General features: G+C 41.7%; 1 protein-coding gene across 3 annotated transcripts in view; it reads left to right on the forward strand.

Annotated features, from left to right (window-relative positions):
* Positions 1 to 4,605: 4,605 nt before the first annotated feature.
* Positions 4,606 to 27,016, forward strand: part of ppp1r16b (protein phosphatase 1, regulatory subunit 16B) — a 65,502-nt gene continuing 43,091 nt past the window's right edge. For 2 of the 3 annotated variants that reach the window (XM_061785032.1, XM_061785035.1), the window contains exons 1-2: positions 4,606 to 4,745; positions 25,113 to 25,546. In XM_061785032.1, coding sequence (XP_061641016.1) covers positions 25,279 to 25,546 — 268 coding nt within the window. In that variant the 5' untranslated portion in view covers positions 4,606 to 4,745; positions 25,113 to 25,278. Of the gene's footprint in view, positions 4,746 to 15,756; positions 16,602 to 25,112; positions 25,547 to 27,016 lie in introns of those variants that run through there. The other variant, XM_061785033.1, reaches the window with a different exon arrangement.

Genomic DNA, 27,016 nt, shown 5'->3' on the forward strand with positions numbered 1-27,016 from the left:
GATTGGCATTGAAACTCAGTTTGAAGACTGACTGATTTATTTAGAGATGCTGAAGGCAAATTTGATTGTGAAATTAAAATGTTTTTTTTTTTTTCATTTATGTAAAAAGGGGAAAAGAAGACTTCTATGTCCCTCTGCTCCTTTTCATTTGAAATTTGTGTTTGATGTAAAAAAAAAGTGTTTTTGTCTGATATGTAATGAAATAAAGAAATAAAATGTGGGACTTTGCAACGTCACAAGCTTTTTACGAGCTCGTAAAGATGACTCGCACTGCTGAAGTGTTGCAGGAAAAAAAACTGAACGTAAAATGGAGCGTGAAATCTCTTTCCTTTTATGTGCCAGGGGCTGCTGCAAAGCTGTCCATCGCCGGACTGTGTGAGGCTACTTAAGAGATAAATGCAATTATTTCATTCAAGTTTTTGTTGGCAGTAGATAGTCTTGTCCGTGCTGCTTTAAGTGCTTTTATTGTCTTATTTGAGTGAACTGTCATTTGCATCTGTGACATTTGCATGTCTATGACCCACACAGACTCATTTATGCACGCAGCCCATTTTCACTACACTATAACAAGTAACCATATTTAATCACCCAAAGTGGATGCTCATGAGAGTAATAACACAAATCTTATTAAAACATTATAATCATAAAATATTTGTTTTTGTCAGGGAAAAACAAAACAAAAAAACCTAATGCTTTTAAGTGAAATACAGCTTAAAATGCACAAGAACGTAAAAGGCTGGTTTTATAGGAATACGTTTTTTTCATCAGTGCTCTGCTGGGGGGGATTTTGAAAGGCTATCCAGCCCAAACCACATGAGATTGAGAGGGGTCCGTATGTGTTAGGAACGTGCCAGTTTTCTGCCAGGATCAATTTGTATTTGCGCCTCAAACTCCTTTCAATTTAAAAATGTATGGAATTAGTATGGTAGAAATATGTATGTTGTTGGTGTTCCAGCAGGGGCAATTTTCTCTTTAAACTGTCAAGGAGACTTTCTGTAGGGCGGTGCAAGAAGCCTATTAATTTTGAAGGATATGGGCGAGCTCGTGACATTTTTTTGAAAGCATTATTTTGTTATGAGTGAGGTCTGTGTGATGCGCAAACTCTCAGGGATGGCGAGCAAGAACCCTGCTGATTTTCAAGTACATCTGAGAGATGGATGGAAGATGGATGACGTTGCTACACTGTACGTGTTTCATGTCAGTGTTCTGCCAGGATACATTTTCAAGGGATCATTTTGCTATAAGGATTCAAACGTTCAGAGATTAATTTGTTAACTTGTCAGAGCAACAACTCTCTTAATTTTGAAGCACATCTGACCTAAAAATGCATGCAAATGAGAGAGGTTGGTATGGCAGACATTTTTTTTTTCTCAATGTAATTATAATTTCCCCCCAAAAAATTTAAAAAAACACACAGTCTTATCATATTTGTTGAAATTGTCAGTATGACCTGGCAGTAGTACATGAGTAAAATGATCTGTGTGTGTGTGTGTGTGTGGGAGGGGGGGGGAATAAAACAAAAATAAAAAAATCAGCCCTCTCTGGCGCCATCTTGTGCCTTTGCCAGAAACCAGAGGAAAACCAACCAATCAAAGACAGAAGGCGTGACTGACGAGGTGTCAATCATTTCTCGTGCACACTCACAGCGGGCACACTCCGATGATGCATTGTTACCTCGGGCTTCAGGAGCTTTGCTGAAACCGTGGTGGAATATCCAACTTTTGAGATTTAACTAGCTTTGGTGATAAATAAGTGGCCACTAATCAATCACATGTAACGTACATGCTAATAACTTTCTAGCTATAATGCTGCGAGTTAGTTACTAAAAAGTCATTTCTGCCACACAATAGTAATTATTAGTGAATGAATATTGTTGCACATAAGAAACAAAGTCAATTTTGGTGGTGGTGACCGTCCTGTCTGTCCACACCATACACTTGACCACAGTACGCAAAGCGAAAAATAATAGCCAAATGGATTACAAAACAAAGTTAAGCATTTGATGATGGGGGGGGGGCGTACTCCACCATTGCTGACGTGCTAATATCTTAATACGGCGGGGGGGAATGGGGGGTGGGGTGGGGGTGGGGACTGTGGAGGCACAGGGGCCCTGCCTGTTGGCGCTCATCCAGACAAAGATAGATATATACAAGGAGACGCTGGCTCAACGGAGGCGGGCCTCGTGGATTTGTGGTACACTTGTTAAATGGAGTCTCCCGAAAAATGAGAAGACAAAGTATTGATTACTTTCTCACCAGTCTGTAGGAATCCAAACATGATCTATTTGTGCCACTTTCCAGTTCTTTTTGTTCCGAAAAGAAGTGGGGCAAGGGAGGCTACACGGGTGCAAATCCATAAAATATGTAGCAAGTCAAATCTTTAAGCTCAGGACAGGAGAGAGAGATTGGGGTTAAGAGGAGAAGGAGCGGTGGGGGGGGGGACGGGGGACGGACGAATTCCGTACTCTGTCAAGCATTATGGCTTGACCCACATTCTCACATCACAACAGTCCACTAGTTTTAGTCTTCCATTTTATTGGAGGTTTAACAATGAGTGACTCTACGTGAAACAACGACTGGCTTCATCGAGTGAAGATATCAGAGCCTTCGGGATAGATGGGCAGTATAGTGCGGTAGTGTTTAGAATGTCTGCCTCATAGACAGGAGATTCCGGGTTCAAGTATTAGCTCAGGCTCGCCGGTGTGGAGTTTGCATGTTCTCCCCGCACCTGTGAGGGTTTTCTCCAGGCATCGCGGCTTCCTCCAAATTGACTGGCAACCAGTCCGGGGTGGACCCCACTTCTTTCACCGGAAGTCTGCTGGGATAGGATGGAGCTCACACCAGCAAGCCTGCGATTGGATCGGCGGGAACACATTTAGACAAACGCACAACAAGGAAATGAGTCAGACAAGACCTCTTGAAAGCCATATTAGAAATGTTCCATTTCAAGCTGGACTCTCAAGATGCTGTGGTTCCCGATGTGTGCGCACATTCACACACAAACGTGCGCAGACGCACGGAAACCCACATTTGCTTTGCTGTGTTCCTCTCATTTTGAGAGCTTGATAATCTTCCATTTCACAGTGGCATCACAACTCTGTGATTTTCATTTAAAACATTTAATAAATTGGTAGGAAAACAGATAGCAAAGCAAATCCTAGCAAAAATAGATGGTCGGTACATGATTCAAATTGTGTCGCTTTCTGTGAGGGAGGTTTATATGCATCCATTTGGCAGTGAAGTCATAGCGTTATATTAAATATGAAGTTTAATACAATAGATACATTTGTACAAAATGAGCTCACAGAAAATCCTCCCCAAATAGATGCTGAACACACAAAGCTATATTTGTCTCTTTGGCATGTTTACGCACATTCATCTGGCAGTAGACACTGTATGAAAACAAAAATTGCAATGCGGAAGAAGGCCTGGACGATTCAGCAATTTTATCGATTCATTTGATTTTCCCAGACATTTTTTAATGTATTATTATTATTATTTTTTTTTTTTTTACCCAATTTTTTTTTAGAGACTTCTGTAGTTCTAATTGCATCCTCCCTGATGTGCACTGTTTGCACTAACAACATGGCTGCGAACAGAGAGGAGCTAGTTTACAAAGCTTAGTCAGTGTGGGCAACCGGTAGCAACATTTTGGACTCCTCTTACGACTAATTTTCAAAAAAAGAAAAAGAAAGAAAGAAAAAAAAAACTACTAGCGAGTTTAATTCCCGCTAAGAAACAGACAACAAGAGCAGAAACATTTTTCATCTTATTGGTTTTTTTGAAAGGAGCCTGGTGGAAGGCAATGTTAGATTCAATAGCGCTGACCGCAGTATTTATCACCATTTTGGAAACTTTTGACCTGAGGTAGGTGCCTCTAATCTTCTTATTTTCACTGCAAGTGCTGCTATCGTTTCTGCGGAGGTTTTTGAGAGTTAATGCTGGGAGGGGGGGGGGACGAAAAGTGTTCCGCAATTTGATTTGTATACAGTACAGCGATTGAGCCCTAAAACAATTTACAAATAGTGAAAAACAACAATTGACACCCCCGTTTATATTTTGTAATTTCCTAAATTAACAGTTAAAGCTGAAGAAACTATGATCCCAAAACAGTTTAATATCATTTAGAACTCATCTTACATTAGACTTAAAAATAAATGCTTTCCAAAATATGCACCCAAAGTGCACATTTTGCCTTTACAAACTATACAATACTTCTTATATAGTTCTGCCCAGGCAAAACTCAGCTCCTCCCCGATACACAAATATCGCAGTCTCTCAGATGCGATGTATCACCTCAACATACTTCCTTGACACCGATTGTTACCTTCCTATTAGCCGGGGCTTTGCCACCATCTTGCAGCATCTAGGGCGTTCTAGAAAGAGTACAAATATCGGCGGATAGGTGCGTTTTTCCACCGAATGTCCAGCCCTAACTGGAAGTAGTCATTTTTCTGCTCAACTGGTGGTGGGGGGGCTGGGGGCTCCTCCTCGGTGCCCCCACGCCTCCCCGCCTCACTCTCCGCCTGCATCCTCCTCCTCTTAGCCCCGCCCTCCAGAAGAACAACTACTCGCACACACACATTGACTTTTCTTGAACACGCGCACCCACGCACGCACGCACGCACGCACGCACGCCCGCCATAGCGAATCTCCACCATAACGGGACAAGTTTCAACCACCGGGATAACCGAGGAACTCTCGGCGCTGCTCTCCCCGCATTGGAGCGCCTGTCCCCGGGCAGAGGTGAGTGACGACGAGCCGGACGTGCTGGCCAAGTCCCCGAGAAGGGATTTCCTTTTCGAGGAGGGGGGGTGGACTCTTTTCTATTCTCATAATTCGTCCTGTTTTCGGGGCAGTTTTGGCTAGTTAGCTGACTTTGACAGGCTTCCGCAGGAGCAACGAGCGCTTGGATGAACGTGGTCGGCGTCTCGGCTGCGGTAAACCCGGGTGGGGAGGGGGGGCTGCTCGGAGATTAGCGGGGCAGGCTTCGACATCCCCCCCCGGTGGAGATGTTGCTGTTACACCGCTGTTACGATGCAGATGGAGATCCCGACTTTGTGGGACAAACACAACTTCTACTACTGCATCTTAGCACTTTTTGAACTTTATAAAAATGTGCCCAAGTTCATTGTTTCGGGCCTTGTTACTGTCTCTAATTTTAGCCTTTGAACTCCAGTTTCATCCCACACCCTACGAACTTGCAAATTTGGTTGATTGAAGACTAAATTGTCCATAGGTGGGGAATTGAGTGTGAAGCGGTTGTCTGTCTATAGCTGAGATTCAAGACTAAATTGTCCATGCATGTGCGTGTGAGTGCAAATGGTTGTTTGTCTGTACAGTACGTGCCCTGCAATTGACTGGTGACCAATCCAGGGTGGACCCCACTTCTCTCACCAAAACTCAGCTGGTACTGAACACTCTAATTTGCCCTTTGGTGTGAGTGTGAATGGTTGTTTGTCTATATGTGCCCTGCGACTGACCGCTGATCAGTTCAGGGTGGACCCTGCTTCTCTTCCCAAGTCAGCTGGACTTGAGGACCGCAATCGTGCATAGTTTGGAATGGTTTTTCGTCTATACGGTATCTTGCAGTTGATCGATGAAAAGTCTAGGGTGGCCGTTTCTCTTGCCAAAAGTCAGCTGTGATGGGCTCCAGCTCACCCGCCACCCGCCTAATGAGGACAGGCGCGATCGAAACTGGATGAATATCATCTCAAATATCTAAAGACGATATACGTACAATTTATTTCATGTTAATTTCTGGTATTTTGACAATTTGTTTCCTTCGTTTTTGCACGATGCATAAGCTTAGTGCTGGCGTCGACTTACTGTGATGAAAAATAATCAATGATGCTGTTTGATGGACAATTTGTGGATAATTCACAAAGTGTTACTAACCATCCCTTAAAAGAAAGAACTTAAAATGGTATAAAACTGAGAAATCACATCAATTCCACCACCACAATAGATGCTGAATACAATAAGGGATCAATCGATCCAGTGAATGAGAATTGCAAACACAAAATATACTCTACCCATTAATATTCAAATCAAACATACAGGTACAGCCCAATAAATTATACTGTCAATTGAAAAAGACAAAAAAAAAAAGTGAAACTCATTCTCTAGATTTACTACACACAGAGTGAAATATTTCAAGATTTAATTTTTTAGAAATCTTTTTTTTGTCTAGTTTACCAATAAAAACCTAAAATCACAAGAAATTTGAATACTATCAAAAATTATTTTTATATAGAAATTAGGTAGGCATCGGTGTTCTGAAAAGTATTTTTCTGCTTAATCTGTATGTTTCACTTTTTAAATTGAACTACTGAAATAAACCTGTGGTATTCTAATTTATTCAGATGCACCTGTAACATGTTTGTTATTATACTATATTATTATGTAGAGTCTTTATACTACAAAGTTTATTATGATACTTTTTAGCATTAGTGGGTTAAATATTTTTGGGGCTTTTTTTTTAAAAAAAAGTCATTGTCTATACCATTTCCTCTGAGGTTTTACTTGTTTTTAGAATTGCATGGCATGGCAGGCAGGACTAAATGCTTTTACGGGTTTTGTATGTCCCACAAGCCATAGGTTACCCACACCTGATTATTTAAATTGTTAGCTCTGACTCGACTCAGTGATCCGTGCGACTGGATGGACTTGCTAAAGTGACAATTGGAATGCTTACTGATGAACTACATACTGCTCATAACAATAACTGAGATTTAACCTTGCGTCACAACGGTTTCATTTTGAGGTAGCTTGGCTTGCCGCTGTCGTTCTCGCCTTCATGTACTGTTGATGGAAACATCATTGGCTGTGTTTGTCTCACTTTGTGATGGTGGGTGCTGCTGAAGCGGCGACAGTCTTTTAAATGTTTGATGTGCCGTGCGGTCCCGAGCTCTTTCTGCTGCTGTTCCTCGCCAGCTGCTGTTACAGAGACGCTCTTGTCAACATGCATGCATATGTGTGTGTGTGTGTGTGTGTGTGTGTGCGCGCGCTGTATACAGCCCTGCTTGTCAACACTTTAGTTTTACCTTGGTATTGCCGAATTGTTATTTGGCTAACCATTTGTGTTTTCCAACATTTTTTTTTAAACATATTGGTCCTCACTACAGTATCAAACTAGGAGTACGAACTAAAGCGGGGTACACACACACCCATTTTTCAAATCTTAACTGATTTTTTTTTTCTAAATGTGAGAGACCCCACATGATTAGGAAAAACACTCATAGTGTGTGTACTCGATATGATTGACATAAGCACACCACACCCGACCTTATTTCCACTGACAATCGAGAGTCATTGCTAAAATACTAATGTGCACATCATTTGGACAATAATCTGGTGATCATGAAGCCTGTATGTCCATATTTTTGTCCTGAACACCTTGTTGCTTTCAGCTCCGTTTGGATACACGCTTGCTTCATGTGTACTAATCTAGCAGGACTGTCAAATCTCATCTGAGCTCCTTCCTGTATGGTTGCACGTGTTTATCGAAGAATGCAAAAATTATTGACGCCAACTTTTTAATGAGTTCCATCAGTTCTGGCATTGAGAGACAAGCCATCTGCTTATGAAACGATGGCAAAAGTTCATCAGTAATAGCATGACAATCTGCTTTTTTTTTTTTTTTTTTGGGTTGATTTCATGCTTAACTAGTGACATTGTGAAAAGTCAGTACAGTCAATATCCACTTAGACTTCAACAGGCTTTCTGGTACTGCTGATACGTCACTAAATTGAACGGAAAATGGATTGAAGTGATGTTGTTTTGGTTTATGGTTTACATATTAACAGAGTTTTGGAGCTAGAAATTGCAAACATTTGATCACACGATTACTATTTTCACATAAAAATAGTTGTCTGAGAAAACAAGTATGTCACAACAATGAAGATAAAAGGTACATCATAGTACATTTGAGAATTGAATTTCTTATATACATCAAATAAAAAAAAACACATACAGCATAGGCTGACTTATAAGTGACCTGAACAGCGGTTTGGCACATACCGAAACATTCTTAAAAAAAGGCTTCAAGCGGTTTTTCCTCTCTTAAAGTTTACTGTCGAACATTTTTCTGCCGAGAGGCCTGAAATCAGGTCATTTGAATTTCTCGAGCGAAGATCTCCGCCTTCCTTTTCCACTTCCGAGCCAGCGCTGTCAACACAGCAAATGCGTACTCTCAAGTATATCTTCTACATGGAGACAACCAATCAGATGAAAGGGGGCGGTCTTGGCTAAATATGGACAAAGTGGATACAAAACTGGGTCAAACAGAAGTCGCTGTCAGAGGGGCCTTTTTTATGGACACTCGTATGACAAAACCAATGCGTTTTTTCTTTTTTAATGAAATGTACACTTTTATACTAAGTCCATGTTAGAGAGTCACTCACTCTATGGAGGTCTAAATACCCAAAATACGGGACCTTTAATGTCAGGCGTTTCTGCTCTGAAATTGCAGTCCACCAGGTCCAAAACTGATCGCAAGAAACCATTTTTGTGTCAAGAGGTTTATATTGAAGTATATTGTTGTGTAACTCTTTCCGCAAGGTGGTTCTGAGTTTTGCTGTGTCCAACAAGACAGAGAAGAAGTTCAGTTCTCCGTTCTGGCCATCGCTATCATCAATCATCATGAGCAACACATTGATGACCGGCAACTTCATGTTATTGGTTTGAGTCCAGGATCAGTTTATGTTGCGCAATGAAGGGCATTCTGTTTTTTTCCCCCCGAAACACTGGAGAAAATATAGTATTTTTTTTTTTAGCACTTCATCTTGCATTTGAAAAGGTTAAAGCGTGTGGCTGTGCATCAGCAAAATGAGATTCCTCTGAGCCGTCCTCACCGCTCCGCTGCCTCCAGAAGTCCTTTTCTACCCTAACTCATGTTTAATTATTCTGCCGCTCTCTTATTAGGCTGTGTCCCATTAAATATTGATAGCCACACAGCCGAAATCAAAGCAAAACATTGGCTTTGACTTCAACCTACAGTGTTAAATGTGGTCATTCTTCACAGTGAAGTCCCATCCTCACTTTTGCAAATCTGTTCCTTGACCTCCTGCCGATTAAGACGTCTTTGCTTAGCCATCCCCGACACCGGTTCGCTTGCTTACTGCGGGAGCAGCGATTACGCTAGATCAGTGTTCTGATCGCCAGTCTGTCTGCTAATCTGTCGTCTTGATAGAGTGATGGGCGAATCCTAGGGGCAGCTATAGAGGCTACACAGAAGTCCTTGAACTCCTCCACCTCATTTCTTGGCTATCTGTGGACGCGGTTTCAGATAGTTCTGCACTTGTTCCGCTCATGTTGATTTAAATGTGTGTAGGTCGTAGTCCTTCCAAGGAAGAAATTGATGCGAGTTTTGGATTATTGGCCAGATGAAACCAATAAATTGGCTTGAAATGATAGTCCGAGATAGAATCGGAGGTATTTGGCTGCATAGGTACTTAGGTGATCAGCGGCCCCCCTGTGGTTCGGATGCACTGACCACTTGCTGAGTGGATAAAACCACCAGCATTGGCTTCAACACCCTGCTGTCCTAAAAGATGGTTGCTTACATCCACTACACAGTTAAGACCTTGCATTTTATATCCATGCACTTGAGTAGGTCTTCAGTTCATTTGTTGTACTTTTCAAATCAATGACACCAGAATTGCATGGAAAGAGCTCAGCCAATCACAGGCAGGGAGGCTCTGGCGAACAGGAAGTTATCTAAGGGTTTGTTCAGGAAAGTGTTTGACTGAGGGGGGGGCTGAGAGAGGGGGGCATTGTCAAAGTTTTTTCCTCACATTGTTGTGGAAAGCTCAGCAGACTCCTGTCTCTCTTCACACGGAATTCTGATGGCCATGGCAACACAGTCGTTGAACTTTGAGGACAAAGTGTTGCCCAGGTAGTCAGTAGCACCTTTTTACACCGATTTATCTGCCTTTTTTCAGTGTTGCTGTTCTGCATCAAACACCACAGGCATGGAATCATGGGGATCAAGTCGTTTCACTAATTGCACCTTGGGATAGTAACAGAGCCAGGACAACACCTGTTTTAAAATGGTGAATGCCGGCAGGTCGGGATAGCGGTGCGTAGTTTGACACGCAACCTTACAGATTGGCATAATCGTTAAGAATCGATTGATCCTGTGAAATTGATGGTTGACTCGTTGCATCTTGAAGCAATTGAGGCAAAATAAAGGGTGGGTCACCAAGCAATTGAATTTACTTCTTGAATTTTTAGTATCATTATGAATTTTTTTTCTAAAGAGATGACACTAATGGGGATTTGTTCTTGCCTTATTTCTTATATTCTTGTCTTTTTTTTCCAGATGGCTGGTCACTTGACTGGTTGTTGGTTTGTTGACGCCACTGGGGCTTGCTTTACTTTATTTTCCCCATGTAATAAAGAACATGTATCATTTGTTTCAATAAATGTAATAGTAGGAATATGAATTTGTAATAGGAATATTGATTTTATTTCACCTTTCACCCATTCTATAACATGCACTACATGGTTGAAACTAGCAGATTCAACTAGTGTGCTGACTAACGAAGGGCAACATGTCACATTTGCTTTGGGAAGTTGAGCGCCAGTATATCCACGCAGGCCTCTGCGATGGTACAACACCTCAGGGCAACCTTTTCTAATCAGTATATGTAATTTCAACAAATATATGATTTAAAAAAAGAACCAAACATTCAAAGATTCCTTTTGTCAATTAATTGCGTGAGGAAATGTTCCTATAGTGTACAAAATCTGTTCAATTGTGGTGAGAAAAAAATCCAACTATAATCCAATCCAACTCACAAATGAATGAATCAAGTCTGTCCAGAAGGAGCAGGATGGAGCCGTAACTGCAGGTAGTCAACAGATGACATTGTTGATGCATTTTGTACATGTACAGTCGGGGGGATGCCAATTCGGTCGACTGCGACCACGGATTTCCTTTATTTAACAAATACCAATTTGTGCTAAATTTGTGTCCATCAGTGCAGTTTCACTTTGAAGAAAAATATTTCTTCCTTTTTACACTGTTGTGACCAATAAGAGGGGAGAGGGATCTCACATGATTTGTTGTGATGCATTTTGATTCGTTTGTTCAGTTTTTTTGTTTGTTTCTTCACTCTCTGAACAAACCAAACCAAGGGGGAAATGGACCAAGTTAACCAATCCATCAAACTAATTTGTTTTAGTAAGTCACATTGGCAGCACGGTGGTGGTTAGCACATCTGCTTCACAGTTGTGAGGTTCAGGTTTCAAATCTTGGCTCCGGCTTTCCTGTGTGGAATTTGTCTATACATGCCCCGCAGTTAACTAGCAACCAGTCCTGGCTAGACCCCCAGTTCTATTACCAGCTAGGGTTGGGATTAAAGACTTGAAATTGTCCATGGGAGCAATGTGAGTGTGAGTGGTTGTTTGTCTCTGTGTGTCCTATGTGACTGACTGGCGACCAGTCCAGGGTGGACCCAGCGTGTCTCACTCAAATATCAGCTGGGATAGGCTCTAGTTTACCAGCGATGCCAATGAGGATAAGCCTGATAGAAAATGGATGGATGGATGTCATGTCACATTGTGGTTGGAAATGTGCAGTTGTGTTTTGTAAACTGTTAGCAAATTAGCCCTTGCAAATTAGCTGGTTGACATAAGCATGATAAATTTATAGTTCTGTCTGAGGTCTTTGTGCATTTGATGAATGACCTTCATTTTCCTAAGATATTTTTTGTACGTGTTGGCTTTTATGCCAAATCCTGTCTACAGTTTTTTTTTTGAATGAGGGGTGGGCTGTTCTCGTTCCTATTTTAATTGTTGACATTCCTCTGAGTTACATGATTGTGTGGTCCCTGTCCACTAACGACATGGTTTGTCCTTGGCCACAATTAGTCACATTCGTGGAAAGTAATCTGTTGTGTGTGCACTTTATTCCATTTATTCTTATATCTGTGATTCCTCTTTCACTGATGCTTGTGCAGTATGAACGACTATTTGTATTTGGTGGAAATAAGCTTCTATTCGCAGGGGGAAATGAAGTTGTTATCTAATGTAGATTCGTACATATCCAATAAAAATGAATATACATATTGGATGGTCAGCGGCATGTTGAAGGTGAGAAGATGTTGCCTATAACTTGTTGGGGATATTTTTCATGAACCTTTGCGCTTGTGTTGAGTCATTTTTAATGTCTGGTTGGCCTCTGCAAACATTGGCCTAAAAGGGATCACGTGGATCGTGTGCCTGGCGGTGCCCGGTCCAGGATAAGCTGCTCTCGAAGCGTACGTGTGTGTTTCACTGTTTTGTTCTTTTGTTAAGTTGGAGCATTTTATTGCATGTTTTTCCTCAAACACACACACACACACACACACACACATACACAGTTTGAACCATTTTATTTTCCCTTGTAGCATTTTGGGGATTTGAAAATTTGATGCCTTTTAACTCAATTTATATCTGTTGAAATATTGATCAAACTTTTGAATGCCTCTTTTGAGGAGTCCTAAAATAATAATAATACAAATAGTCTTGATGTGACGCAGGCTCACCCCCACTCGGTGTGTTGACTGGCCACTACTACTGGCTGCAGCATTTAGTTGAACGGACAGTCATTCCAAACTGCCCATGGAATTATAGTAAAATGTCATAGATTTTGCAGTCAATTTACTGAGTCTGATGGCAAAAAAAAGGCAATTTTTCCCCACACTAACAAATTGGTGGAAAGTAAAGGCTTGTATGACACAGCCTAAATACTAGACAGCAGTGCAGTACTGCACCTACGTCGTTGTAACAAGGCAAGTCAAATGGCGGCTGCGGTTTCAATCATTTCAGTCACCGCCGGACGACAGACTGTGTAAGTCTACGATTTTTCCTACATGAAAGGAAAGCAAAAGTCTTTGATTCATCTTTGAGTGAGATAGTCAGCTTGAGATTCATTAACAAACCTTGCCCTGTCATTTATTTCCTATTGAGTATTTTTTGTCCCAAGTTAGAAAAGAAAACAATCAATACACTGTATCTCTGGGCGCACCGGTGATGACAATCTCTGCTCTGTAGTTGTCACTTATGCGAACTGTCATCATCATAAAACGTTCACTAAGTGTACAAGAAATGTTTTAAATTACATCTAAAATTCTTAACAGCCATACAAGTGTTAAAATAAGGGAACCACTGTAATAGTAATACAGTAATCACTACTTGCGGGGGAAAGGGGTCAAGCCCAGCCGTAAAGAGCAAAACACATGTAATTGTCGCCCTCACAAAAAAACATTTAAATTGTCTATGTTAATACTTTAAACTGCTAATACAGCACAAAGTATGATCCCCAAAACACTTTAATATCATTTCATACTAATCTTACATTACCCTAAAAAATGCTTTGCACATGATTTGATTTGGAAAAAACGCACATGAACTGTGTATGTACATGCAACAAAGACCCTCCGAACCTCCAGTAACAACCCAGGCTATATAGTTCCTCCCCGACATGCAAACCATTTCAACATACTTCCTTGAAACCAATTCCTATTGGCTTTGGCGCTATCTTGTGGCATGTTAGAATTTTATATAAGCGCACTAACACTCATGGAGGTGAGCTTTTATGTGAATAACACGGGATAATTTCCCAAAGAATTAGAGGATAGCCTACGTAATATATTGTACATTAAAAAAACATTGTTTCTTTTAGCACATGCCTAAGTTTATTGATGAATGTGGAAGGCATTCTAAACGTTGCATCTCACTAAACATTAAATGTCACACACAAAGTGAAAAAATAAAGTTAACCGCCGTGTCTGCGTTAGTTAGTTAGTTAGCTGTTGCTCCAGTTCTAAGAGGTGGCCTCACGTGACTCGACAAGGGATGATGACGATTTTACTCGATTTCTGTGATCAACTATGGGGAAAATTAATCAGTTTCCATAGTGGAGGTATGTGTTGAACTCTGTCGACTGTATGGAATGCGCTGTTGATTATTCACGTCGGAAGCAATGGAGGCAAAAGGGAGTGCATCACTTGGCTCTAATCAGGAGAGGCACTGTTGAGTCAGTATCAGGTAGTTTACCGATGGAAAAAGAACAAAAGCACAGCCTGTGAGTGTCGTTATACTGTCTGTTTACAGCTGTTAATGCAGCGTTTGTGTTCAAATAGCCGTTGCTGAAAGTCCATGGCGTTTTGCATTGTGTGTGAGCGTTAATATAGTGGAAGGCACGGTTGTGCTCCGCCTGTGTGGATTTTGCATGTTCTCCCCGTGCCTGCGTGGGTTTTCTCCGGGTCCTCCGGTATCCTCCCACATCCCAAAAACATGCATGGTAGGTTAACTGAAGACTCTAAATTGCCCGAAGGTGTGAATGGTTGTTTGCTTAAATGTGCCCTGCGATTGGCTGGCGACCGGTTCAGGGTCTACGCCGCCTCTCGCCTGAAGATAGCTGGGATGGGGTCCCGCACGCCCGCGGCCCTAGCGAGGATAAGTGGTACAGAAAATGGATGGATGGAATTCTCTTTATTGTATGTTTAGTTTGACAGTAAACTTCAACTGGGAGTGACAAACAGCTTGAAGCCTCTTTTTTTGAAGAATTCTTCACAAAGTGACAAGAGTTCACTGCCCTTACAGCGCTTAAATCAATTTTTTTCCTCGCAAGTCAAAGCAAAAACATTTTTGCCAGAGTGACGTATTGTATTTCAAAAAACTCCTAAGTTGGGTCACTCGTATCTGAAGGCACCACTGTATTGAGCGGAATAATGCTACCTCAAGGTGATGTGTCTGCAATTGCATCCCTACTGTAGCTCATCTTCCCATAGTTGACGTCATGTTCTTCTTAAGGCTACAAACTAGTTGAGACGCCATTGCTACAAGACAGTGAATCAGTTATCATTTCCTCACAATTGACAGAATTTGGATTGGGGATAATTCTCGTGAGGATTTAGGCCGAATTCCAAATCTGTCAGGGAGTTTCCAGTATTTCCAATACAGTAGGTGACATTATAAGAGTGGTTGATGCAGTGCTCACTTGCTGTCCCGCTCTCTAATTCTCCTTACTTGTTTTGTAATTGCTGTTCTGTTGGTGTAACAGTGTCCTCCTTAAAGTAGTGCTATCGACCACAAATGAAGTCTGTGGCAGTTTTGAGGTTGCTGGATAAACGGCCCCCAGTGCATCGGGTGGACTGATGCCAGCATGACTGACGAAGAATCTTCTACTAAAGAATAGCCCACTATTCTAAGAACACGGGTTGTGTGTGGCTTACATGTTCACTGTTTGTGCAGACTGTTCTATGGTAATTATGTTGCCCTGGAAAAAAAACCTCCAGAGTGAATTCACCCATGCAGAGCACAAGCTGCACTGTAAGCGGGGAGAAAACTATTTTGATGGAACGCTCTCTTATCCTTTTGAGTTTTTATAGCGTTGTAAGATAAGAAATCACATCATGTCCATTTTTTTCCCTCCATCTGCCTTTGCACACTGTTAAGCGGGCCAGTGCGGCAGCCTCAGTGCACGCTCGTCTGGCCCGGGCATCAGATTAGAAGTGGCACTTTCTGCAGGCTGGCTGAGTCTCAGTCTTGTTTACCCCGGTCAGGTCATCATTGGGCAGTGAAATGACTCAACAGTGCGAGGAAAGGATCCAGACAGGGACAGAGGAGAAAGTGAAACAAAAAAAATAAAGAAATGAATTAAGCAGTAAAGGGAATTCCCCAAAGCTCACGCAGTGAAGTGCAGTAGGAAGTAACCTGGATGTGAGGGTGTTTCCCCCCGAAATATAAATACAACTGCCGATTTTTACAGCTCGTGTCGTCCGTGTGGAGCAGATGGAAGAATAACCCCAGCCCAGGTCAGGACAGCAGGCTTTCTTAACACAGAAAAGCTGCAAGCCAGCCACAGGCTTTTTGTTCACTCGGAAAATTGAGAACTGCAGGAAAAAAAACACAAAAAAAAACGAGTCAGGCAATGCTTATCCTTTTGAAGATTGAGTTTGTAGAAAGAGGATCAGTTGCGTGTATTCTCCGGGAAGGCTGTAAAGCGCTGGGATATCGCTGCAAACCTGCACATAGCTGATGAAACGATCAGAAATGAAGATGGCAAACCAATTAACAATGCACAACCCAACAGTGACAGCCTTGGTTGTTTTGATGGTTAACTAATTGTAAGCCCAGTGAAGCACTACATAGGAGTTGCTCATTTGTGTAGACTCTGTCAAAGCAAACTTCCTTTTGATAATGGATCATAGTTGATGATAATAGATGGCTTTAGGGCAGTGTTTCTCAAACTTTTTTTTTTAAAGGGGACATATTATGCAAAATTGCCTTTTTGATGGATTGCATAGAAATAGTGGGGTCTCTGGAGAGACTGCCCACTCATCAAGTGTGTAATTACACAAGCAAGTCAATCTTTTGTGATCTCCTTACTCCCAAAATGTCTGTGAGCGAGCCTTTCTGTACTTCCGCCTCACTGTTATGTAACAGTGGTTGTCATTTACATAATAACCGTCCCCACACCGAGTTCCCCTGCCCATGACTTGGCAGCTAGACTGAATCAAGATCCAGAGCCACATTCAAGCAACTGCACCATGTGAAACACTAATTCATTCATACGGACGATCATGCAGAGAGTACCCACAACCCAAGGTAAGCAGAGCTGCATTGAGTTTGGTTGATACACATATTAGTATTTGTGGCCCATTCTACGTGGTGGGTATTGTGGTTAAATTAAACACATGGCTTAGTTTGAGAAGAGTTGTATATCGTGAGTGTGTGTTGCCAGGAAATACATATGCTTCCTGTCCCACTATGGACAGCCTCTAAGTTTGGATACACCCTATTATGTACTGTCAGGTTTAGTTGTGTGCACCCCATTTTACTTGCAGGTGCACTTGCACACTTTCAAAATCTTTCTGGGCATCCAAGGCAATTACAACCAGTCACTTTTGCCCATCCCGTCCCCCCTTGTTGTCTCAGCACCATCCACGGTCGATCTACGTTCCTACCCTCACCTATGGTCACGAGCTGTGGGTCGTGACCGAAACAACAAGATCGCGGATACAAGCGGCCGAAATGAGTTTCCTCCGCAGGGTGTCCGGGCTCTCCTTTAGAGATAGGGTGAGCAGCTTGGTCATCCGGATGGATCTCAGAGTAGAGTCGCTGCTCCTCCACATCGAGAGGAGCCAGATGAGGTGGCTGGGGCATCTGATTCGGATGCCTCCCGGACGCCTCCCTGGTGCGGTTTTCCAGGCATGTCCCACCGGGAGGAGACCCCGGGGGCGACCCAGGACACGCTGGAGAGACTACGTCTTTCGGCTGGCCTGGGAACGCCTTGGGATCCCCCCCGGAAGAGCTGGAGGAAGTGGCTGGGGAGAGGGAAGTCTGGGCGTCCCTGCTAAAGCTACTGCCCCCGTGGCCCGACCTCAGATAACCGGTAGAAAATGGATGGATGGAAGTTTGAGCATTATTGTTAAGAATTCTTTTGGTTGTGTGGAATTGCTGTTTGTTCATTTTGTTGTGATGCAATATGGGCAAAATGAAGGGGACTACTTGGCACTGTTGATTCAGTCCTAACTTGTGTGTCCTCTGTCTAAAGAAACCCAACATGATGTCATCTTCACCTTACATTCATGCGATGGCACAACTCCTCTGGGCACCATTTATGTTCTCAACCCTGGCATTGAAAAAGCAGTTCAGAACAATCAAAGACAGATTCTCTCATATCTATAAAGTGATTTGTGGATCAAAGAAATGTCAAATTATGTAGTTATGATCTAAGATGTTCAAGCCATCTGGTTCCATAGCTCTGCTACAGCAGCTTTGAAAAACCGTGACAGAATTTCTAGTTTCTATGAAGCTAATGTGGAAATAAAATATTTACAAGTCAAGACTAAGGCACCAGTGCTACCAACAAATCATGAAAGTATAAGGAATAGTGACAATTCAGGCCACAAATTTAATAATAATACACAAGTCAATGTGACCTTCTGCTCAAGAGTAATGCTTTGAGAGTTTGTGTAGAAATAAACAAACAAGAAGTGTACAAAATGTCCAGCGAGAGAGTGTTTAAATGCTTTACTTTGCTTACTGCTTGGTAGTCAGGGGCGAGGACCTGCTGTTGACACTGTGGTGGCCTTGCACACGAGAATAAAAAATGTCCACGTGTAACATTTGTTCGACTCTCTCGTCAAAACCTGACATGGGACTGCACGTTTTTTCCATGGCGGACCTATTTTTCCATGTTAAATATTCACCTAGGCACAGCATGGTGAGGGTCATTAAGGGACATCAATTTCCCAGCGATGGTTTGGTACGTTACGTGACCAAACCTAAAAGCACACACAGTTTTCCGGGTTTGGTCACATGACGTACACAACGTTAGTGGGGGTAGTTGTGACTTTAATTCGGTCACCAGCAGTGAGCAGAAATGGCCCAAAATGAAATTTGTGAGGTGCGCCCTGAGATTGCTGGATATTGATGAATTATTCCGTTTAATTCCACCAACGCATTAACCAGAATACTGTGTTTTGGTTAGTGGTGGCACATAAAACATATTCTTCCCTATTTTTTTTTTACCAGGTAACAACTGTAAATCCCTCACTTTATAAATAGTCGCTATTGTTCACACAAATAGTTAACTGCCGAGCCCATTTGCACTCTGTTGCTAACCACAAAAGCAGCTCCGAGAGTCATTCAAGTGTGGCGACACGGAATGAGTAGAACTGAGTTGATATTATTTGGACGACAATTAGTACATGTTGTTGATTGTGTCTAGCTTACTGTAGAAAGAAGTACAACATGACGTCAGCTATGGGAAGTTGAGCTACATCCACCCAGATCTACTGCAGGCTGACAAATCCCGCGGGTGGCGTTATTGTGCTCAACACTTGTATAGGAAAAAAGGAGTTCAGGTTATTCAGAGCCTATGAGAATCTTTCTTAGTATACAACGGAAGCTAATGTTTTATGTGATATGTCATATTTGAGTTGAATTTTGATAATCTGTAGAAGAGCTGGTCTGCGGTAGTAGTTCGGGTGTGCAGTCCAGACTAACTAAATAGCGGATTGAAGACAGCACAATGGTAAGAATCTGTCAGGCAGGACCGAGTGCAACAGTGAATTAGAAATTTGTGAGGCGAGCCCGACGGAAAATCAATGCGAGTATACAGAGTTTGAAGGAATTCGGAGTGGCGTTATTACATCTTTTACACGGCGGTTCAAACTTGGCAACAAGTGGACAAAACCTCTTTGAGGAGTTGGTTTCGAAAGAAAAAGTCCAAAGTGACCCTAAAATGGCATGCTTCAAACTAAAATGTCTTTTCAGGGGTGGGGTGGGGTGGGGTGGGTTATTGAGTAGGGAAACCCCTCAGAATGGTGTAAAATTTGCTGGTGCATTCCATTACTCAGTAACACCTCAGTAGCGTGTCCCCGATCGTTGCGACAGGGTAGACGACGTCCCAGAATGGAGACGACCTGAGCTCTTGAAATCAAGGCTCCACCCGAGGAGATACTGTACGTTCTCCCTCCACGCTGCCAGCGAACCCAGTGGCAACTAGGACAAGTCACCCAGACAGAATCAAAACATCCTTCGAGAGGACGCCCTGGGGAGCGAGAGGGAAGGCAAGAGAAGAGATTGTTCAAGTGGCGCATCACTGCAGCAGCTCTCCAAACACACCTAAACCCCTAAGCTTCTTCATCATTGCAGTGTTTTGAAGAAGCGGGGATGGGGAGTATTTTCTTGTTGCAATCATAAAATCTGTACTCTTGGTCATGGCAAATTTTACTGGCGTACAAGTGTAAATAAAGAAGTTAATCATCCATTCATTTTCTAGGCTGGAGTCTGTCACTGTAGAGAAGTGGTCAGAGAAGTGGGATGCGCCCTAGATTGGTTGCTGGTATATCATAGAGTACATACTAGCTATGGGCCAGTTGCTGGTTGCAAAGGTAGACCGTGGTTTTTAAAAGTCACTGTTTCAAAATTGCTTAAATTTCCCATCAGCAATATAAGTTTTTTTACATTACATTAAGGAGAGCACCACCTATTACTCTTTGACAAATTTAAGATAACACTGATATGTTAATATAACGCTGTCTTGAAATGAACGTTTGCAAACAGCTAAGAGACTTTGCCTGTCAACAATTGGTTGAATACAGTAAATTCTGTAGACTTGCTATTGAGGCAGATAACCATGGCTAACTAGCATGGCTAACATCAGCTCGTTTCCCCTCTGACGCTACTTAAAGAGCAGTGAAGTAGCTACTCGTTTTCCACGAAATAATTACTTTTGCTGTTGTACTACATTTAGGTTTTATTTAGAATTTTTTTCACCTCATCAGGGAGGCGTCCGGGAGGCATCCTAACCAGATGCCCGAGCCACCTCAGCTGGCTCCTCTCGATGCGGAGGAGCACTGGATATATATATATATATATATATACATATACATACTGTATAAATTGTATTTATATGGCAGGGCACTATAAACTGTATTTGTATGGCAGGGCGGCCGGTTAAGTCTCGCTAGTTTAAAACCCGGAAACAGTTTTTGTATGTGTGAAAGCTCATGTGCATTTTGATTGGCTGTCACATCTGCGACGTTGGGAAGCCATGAATCGCCCCAAAACCAGTGGTTGACCGTCAGCCACTCATGAACATTAGTTGCCGCCCATGCTGCGCAAGAGGTCAGTCAGGTTCGGTCGCATTGCTCGGTGTGCAGCGCCTTAACATATTTATCTCCTCCAACATTTCTTGACCGATTTAAACCTTTCCAGCTTCAAAATGTTCAGCTCATTGAGAGCATTTGCTTTCTATCCTCAGGTTACTCATTTGCTACTGTTACCATTGTAGAAATTCTCATTAGAAATATTTTGTAAATACAGGGCAATATAAAAATACTCATTGATCACGCTGATTTGAGCAATTATTATATTAGTATTATTTTTCAGTATCTTTACATTTTTTCAATTCTCACATTATACATTTCCTCATTTTCAGTTAAGCGTCAGCTCTTCAGCATTCACCTTCCAATTTCTACAGGAGTTGCAGTCTATAGTCGTGACGTTACTAATGTATTAGCATGACTTAGATTATTGCACGTTCCGACTTAAGTACAAATTTGGGTTACACCGTCACCATAGGAACTGAACTCCGTCGTAAACCGACGATCTCCTGTAATTGACTGAAGCTATCCCGCTGTGTGTTCACATCTGTGCTCACTCACTCTGACTTGGGCGCGACCGAGTCTCGGGGGTCAGTTTTCAGGTTAATGGCTGGGGACAGAGAGGTCAGGGTTCAGATTTGTGCTGCAACAGTCAAAAGTGACTAACTTCCTGTTTTAATGGCTGTGTGCGCTGGGCTTTTGTTCAGCGTTCGTTTAACTCTGCCGCACGGCCCAAAATAATCACCATAGTATCACTGTGAGCACTTACGGGGTGTTAGACTGACACCCTACAATTGTAAAGTGTTTTAATGGATAATTCACAAACATGGATCGACTGCCACCTCGTAAAGGGACCCCTTTAATAGAAAGAGTTGTGCATTATCATTCCCCCTGCTAACATCTAACCACTAGTTTGCCTATTTGTTTCAGTCAGGAGCTAATAAAATGCCGACAGTTTTTTTGTGGCCTTTTGCTAAGGTATAACCTGGAATTTGTGACATGGGATTTAAGCTTGCCTGGTTGAACTAGTTTAACTTTGGCCCCAACAAAATAGAAACTGTCACAATGCTAAGAACTGGCATGATATTATGTGTGGTTTGTTGAAGATACACATGGGCGAGTCGTGTCATGATTGTTTTTTTTGGTTTTGTTTCCAAGTGAAAATAGCTTGAGAGGAACAGCGTGCTCCTTGTCATGTTGACCAATGAGACTTTTTGTGTTGTGAACGCGGTTGTCAAAACAAAATAACACATTTACGAATCACGTGACCTGCTATTCTCTCAAACGAGCTGCATCCATTTGAGGCAGTGCCACTTTACCCCCTCTCCATAAAAATGTGCAATGCACTGTAGCATTCCTATCTGCTGCCAGGAAGCTGATTGAGGTCAATCTGTGATTTGCAAGCCTCGGACCCCAGGGAGCAGCCGTGATATCACGGCGGAGGCTTATAGCTCCTCGTTCTCTCGTCATATCTTCACGTTTGTCTACAAATACTCAATGCACTCTCGCTTCTTCAACTCAATTTATCAACTTGAAAGTCCATTTGGAGATTCAAATACTGCAACTGCTGCTTATAAAGTTGGAATAATACGTGTTTATTCCTATTTAAATACAAAGGTAATCACTTTTTAGCCGGTGCAGTGGGGGAAGATAAGACTATATCACGATCATCTCATGGAAAGAATTAACTCACATTCCATTCCTACCTTAGGAGCAAAAGTGCACTGATGAAGGAGGGCTGAATTAAGCCAAAGTAACTTCAAGAAAAAAAGTCTCTTTATTCTATGTATAATATTACAAGACTAAAGTTTAAATATTGTGAGAATACAGTTGTAACATGATGAGAAAAATGACCATTGTAAGTGAAAATTAGACAATATTTTTAAACGTTGCAATATGAGAATAAAGTCGGAATATTACAAGAATAAAGTCTTAATTTTACAAGTCTAAAGTTGGAATAGTAGAAGGCTTAATATGAAAATTAAGTCCTTATATTTAAGAAAAAAATAATTTTGAATAAAGACGAAATTACAAGAACAAAATCTTAATATTATGAGAAAAATTTAAATTTTTTGAGGAAAAAGTCAATGTTATGAGAGAAAATTTGTACTTTCACAAGAATAAAAGGATTATCATGATGCCGTTGTAATATTTTAAGAGAAATATTACAATTACAGTCGGACCGCGAATAGCGAAAATCTGTGGATAACTGGCACCCATAAAATTGCATTGAAAAAAATATATAATAATTCATACATAAGCATGGATAAACAGCCAATAATCGTTTTCGGGGTTGGCTCCCTCCATAAAAGAAAACAAATTTAAAGAATAAAAAAAATATTTTTTTTTTAATGAAAATAAATCCATGAATAGGATAATACCCGCGTGCTGAACCGTGAGTATGCAGGGGTTCACCGTACACACGTTGTAATAGCTTAAGTACTGAAGTAGTTAATTTGAAAGGAATTAACTTGGAACTGGTGGCACGGTGATGGACTGCTTAGCACATCTGCCTCACAGTCCTGAGGACCCGGGTTCAACTCCGGCCTCGCCTATTTGGAGTTTGCGTGTTCTCCCCTGTGCCTTCTTGACAAAAAGGAAAAAGAAAATGTCTGACACCTTTTGTTTGAAATTCCTTCATAACAAATTGCAAACCTGCCTCTTAACGATCGGACTTGGAAATCATTTCCAATTTGGTTTTGACTTCTAGCACTGTGTGTGTGTGTGTGTGTGTGTGTGTGTGTGTGTGTGCGTGTGCGTGTGTGTATGATTTATGACGATGGGTTTCCTGACCCTGCATGCATGCGGCGGTTAGGTTGCTGCAAAGGAAACAAGACCCAATATCACATTGCACCACTGCTTGTTTGGTTAGGTGGCACGGCAGGCGGCAAGCCAAGTAAGTGGGTGACGATTCAAGCATATACAGTAAACTCATACGTTAGTGTGAATAAGCAAAGTGGGATGGGGGCTATCCGAAGACTTTCTTGCTGCCATACCTTGACTGTCACTGACCCAGATGCTGTTTTGTCTTTGTAAATGTGCAGCAATGTCAGGAAATATCATGTTTTCCATCAAACACTTTTAAGAAGTTTAAAAAAAAACAAAAAAAAAACAGTAGGCGCCTTCCTTTGTCGACGTTTCAAAGTCTTTGTTTTTTTTTTTTTTTTGCTCCTTCCTCGAGTGGAACTTTCTGTTGTCGTCGGAAAAATGACTGTGTTGCCCTAGTTTGTGAGCTTATCTTTCATATGCAGCATCCAGGAAGTGGTTAACCTTGGTAGAGCGGCAGTAGACGGACGTCAGAGGCTAATGGAAAATTTAGAATGCAAGCTTAATTTTTTTTTTACTGTTGTTTGGTGAGAAATTGAGATGTTGGCCTCTTTTTTTTGAAAGTAATTAATGACAGAATTATTCTCTGAAGATAGCACGGTGTTGTAGTGGTTAGCATATCTGCCTCAAAATCATGAGATTCTGGGTTTGAATCTCAGCTCTTGCCCTCCAGTGTAGTTTCCATGTTCTCGCCGTGTTTGCGTGACTTTGACGGCTCTTCCGTCCACATTCTACGAACATACACGTTAAGCTACATTTACATTATGTTCCCGGCAGCCATGGCAGCCTTGTTTGTCCAAAACTAGGGCTGTCACTATCGAATATTTTTAGAATCGATTATTTTATCAATCATTCCACCGATTAATCAAATAATTGCATATACCTATGTTTTGCATTAAAGTTTATTTAGTTTACCTAGTTAAAATTAATTAATTAATTTGGTGGTCGATTAGTTTTTGATTAATTAATTAATTGTGACACCTCTTAGCCTTCTGTCACCTTACCAGGTTTTCAAGATAGGAGCTGTCGTTTGATCGATCTTTTTACTTTGACTAGCGAGTGCAGACTTGAGATACGAGTGCTGTATGGTGGCAGTAAACTCAACACTTGACCTCAAACAGCAGTTTGTCAAGTAGTGAACAATTCTTCAAAAAGAGGCTTCAAACTGTTTAATGCCACTCCCAGTTGAAGTTTACTGTCAAAAAAACATAAAACTGTCTTGTTTTATACTGCCCCCTGGTGGCCAAGGCGCATACACCAAAAGGAACAGCACAATGTCCACTGAATTAAAGCATGAAATCACGATGCAGAAATTATTTACATTCTCGTGAATTACAGTACGTTATTACTGTATGTTTTTATACAGTGCAATACTCCATCCATCCATCCATTTTCTGAGCCGCTTCTCCTTGCTAGGGTCGCGGGCGCGCTGCAGCCTATCCCAGCTATCATCGGGCAGGAGGTGGGGTACACCCTGAACTGGTTGCCAGCCAATCACAGTACAGTGGAATACTGTAAAGTGCTAAAAAATTGTGTTGGTGTTTTTATTTGGACTGGATTCATGGAATTTCCATTCATTTCAATGGATTGTAAGATGGTCACAAAACCAATTAAACTCATAATTTAATGTACCAAGGCATATGTAATAATGAAGCTTACGTCTCTGTTCACTCAGAACTGCTGCTGAAACCACCACCACAACAGCAATGACGATGACGAAGATACTGACAGGAGGAGGCCACTGCCGAAGGTGCAGCCCTCGCTAGACTTCCCCCATCTGCACCGCGCTGCCCGCTACCACTACCACTGCCACCCCCACCCCATCCCAACGCTCCAACATCATGGCCAACCACCTGGAGTTGATCCAGGAGCTGCAGCAGCTGGACAAGGTGCCCAGTCTGGAGAGGCTGCGGGCGGCCCAGAAGCGGCGCACTCAGCAGCTCAAGCGGTGGGCCGTGTACGAGAAGGAGATGCAGAACAAAAAGCGCAAGGCGGACAGGAAGGGACGCAACGCCAACGGCTATCAGCATGCCGAGGCCAAGAGGCGAGTGTCGTTCGCAGCCAGCGTGGCGCTCTTGGAAGCATCGGCCAGGAATGACCCGGATGAAGGTAGACGCACTCATTTGCTGCATACTCATTATGTGCAAAGTCAATGTTTCAGAACAATCAAGGTGTAATAATGACAATCTGACCAATTTTACAGAATAAAAAAAATATTATGAAGGTTAAGTTTACATAAAAGTCATTTTACAGGAATAAAGTCTGGATATTAATTTTTAAAAAGTCATAGTTTTACATGAACTCAATGTTACAAAAATGGTGTCATCAGAATATTACAGAAAAAGAAAAGTCTTAATTTTACAGGAATGAAGCTGTAATATTTCAAGTGAAAAAAAATACATTTCAAGAAGCATGAAAGCATTAGAAGAATGAAGTCGATTTGAGGAAATAACCTTATGAGGAAAAATAATTTTACAAAAATTTCAAGAGTAAAGTCAGAATTTTAAGAGAAAAAGTAATGTTATGAGAATGAAAATGTAATATAAGTCATTTTACAGGAAGTCAGAATAGTATGTCATAATTTTACAATAAAGTCCTAATGGATGAAAAAAGTACAAGATAAATCCATATTACAAGAATGACATTCTAATTTTACAACAATCAAGTTGTAATATTAAGAGTATAAACATTCCTTTTTGACAGATATATATATATTTTTATAACAGATGAGAGTATAAGACTGATAGGAGATGAAATTTCTGAAAATCCAATTCTTTTTGGTTTGTGCAACAGCTTTGTGGTGTGCTGCACTTTTCAAGCTCACGTTGTGTCACTTCAATGTGCGATGGCTGTGCAAGGTCAAAGCTCAGAGAAGCCACATTGAAAAAGTCCCTCCACATTCAGTGTCACCCCCGGAAAATACCACTTAGCTGATCGTGCCCACTTGAGCTGCCAGTTAATGAGCTGAATGTGTTTGGCCAGGCCAGTGTTTTATCACCGCGGGAATAATGGAGTTGTCACGCCGAGCACAAACTCTTCCAGTCTTATAATTAAAATTTCTCTACGGAATGGCGCGCCTGCCCCGCCCTCCGCTTTTGGAGATAGTAAGTGTTTTGCGCTTGGGCACAAACACAAAAGCAGTTTGGATCGACTCGAGAACTATAGTAGGCGGCTATTTATTTAGAAGCGATTTCTCATTTCACTCGAACATACAGAAGATGGAGGTGTGGCAGATGCAGCCGCCGCACACCCTTCGCTTGAGCAAGCTGTCTTTAAAGTCAGGGGAGGAAATATTCTCGTAGAAATGCAATCTAAAATGGAAAAGGGGCACAGCAATCATCAGTTACGCTAAAGCTGCACATTTTTCTCAGGTGAAAAAGGCTCTTGAAATGTCAAGCCATCATATTACATTATTGTAACAACATTAGCAACCAAACAGCTTTAACCCTCTTTTTCGTCACTATTTTCTTGAAAGGAGCCATATGATGTATTTTTCCCACAATTTAAAACAGCTCCCAGGTGTCTTAATAACATTTCTATGAGATGCTTTTGTCAAAGTAAACCCTATTTCTTGTCTTT

The sequence above is a fragment of the Phyllopteryx taeniolatus genome, chromosome 9 (assembly GCF_024500385.1).
Source record: "Phyllopteryx taeniolatus isolate TA_2022b chromosome 9, UOR_Ptae_1.2, whole genome shotgun sequence".
Classification (NCBI taxonomy): Eukaryota; Metazoa; Chordata; class Actinopteri; order Syngnathiformes; family Syngnathidae; genus Phyllopteryx; species Phyllopteryx taeniolatus.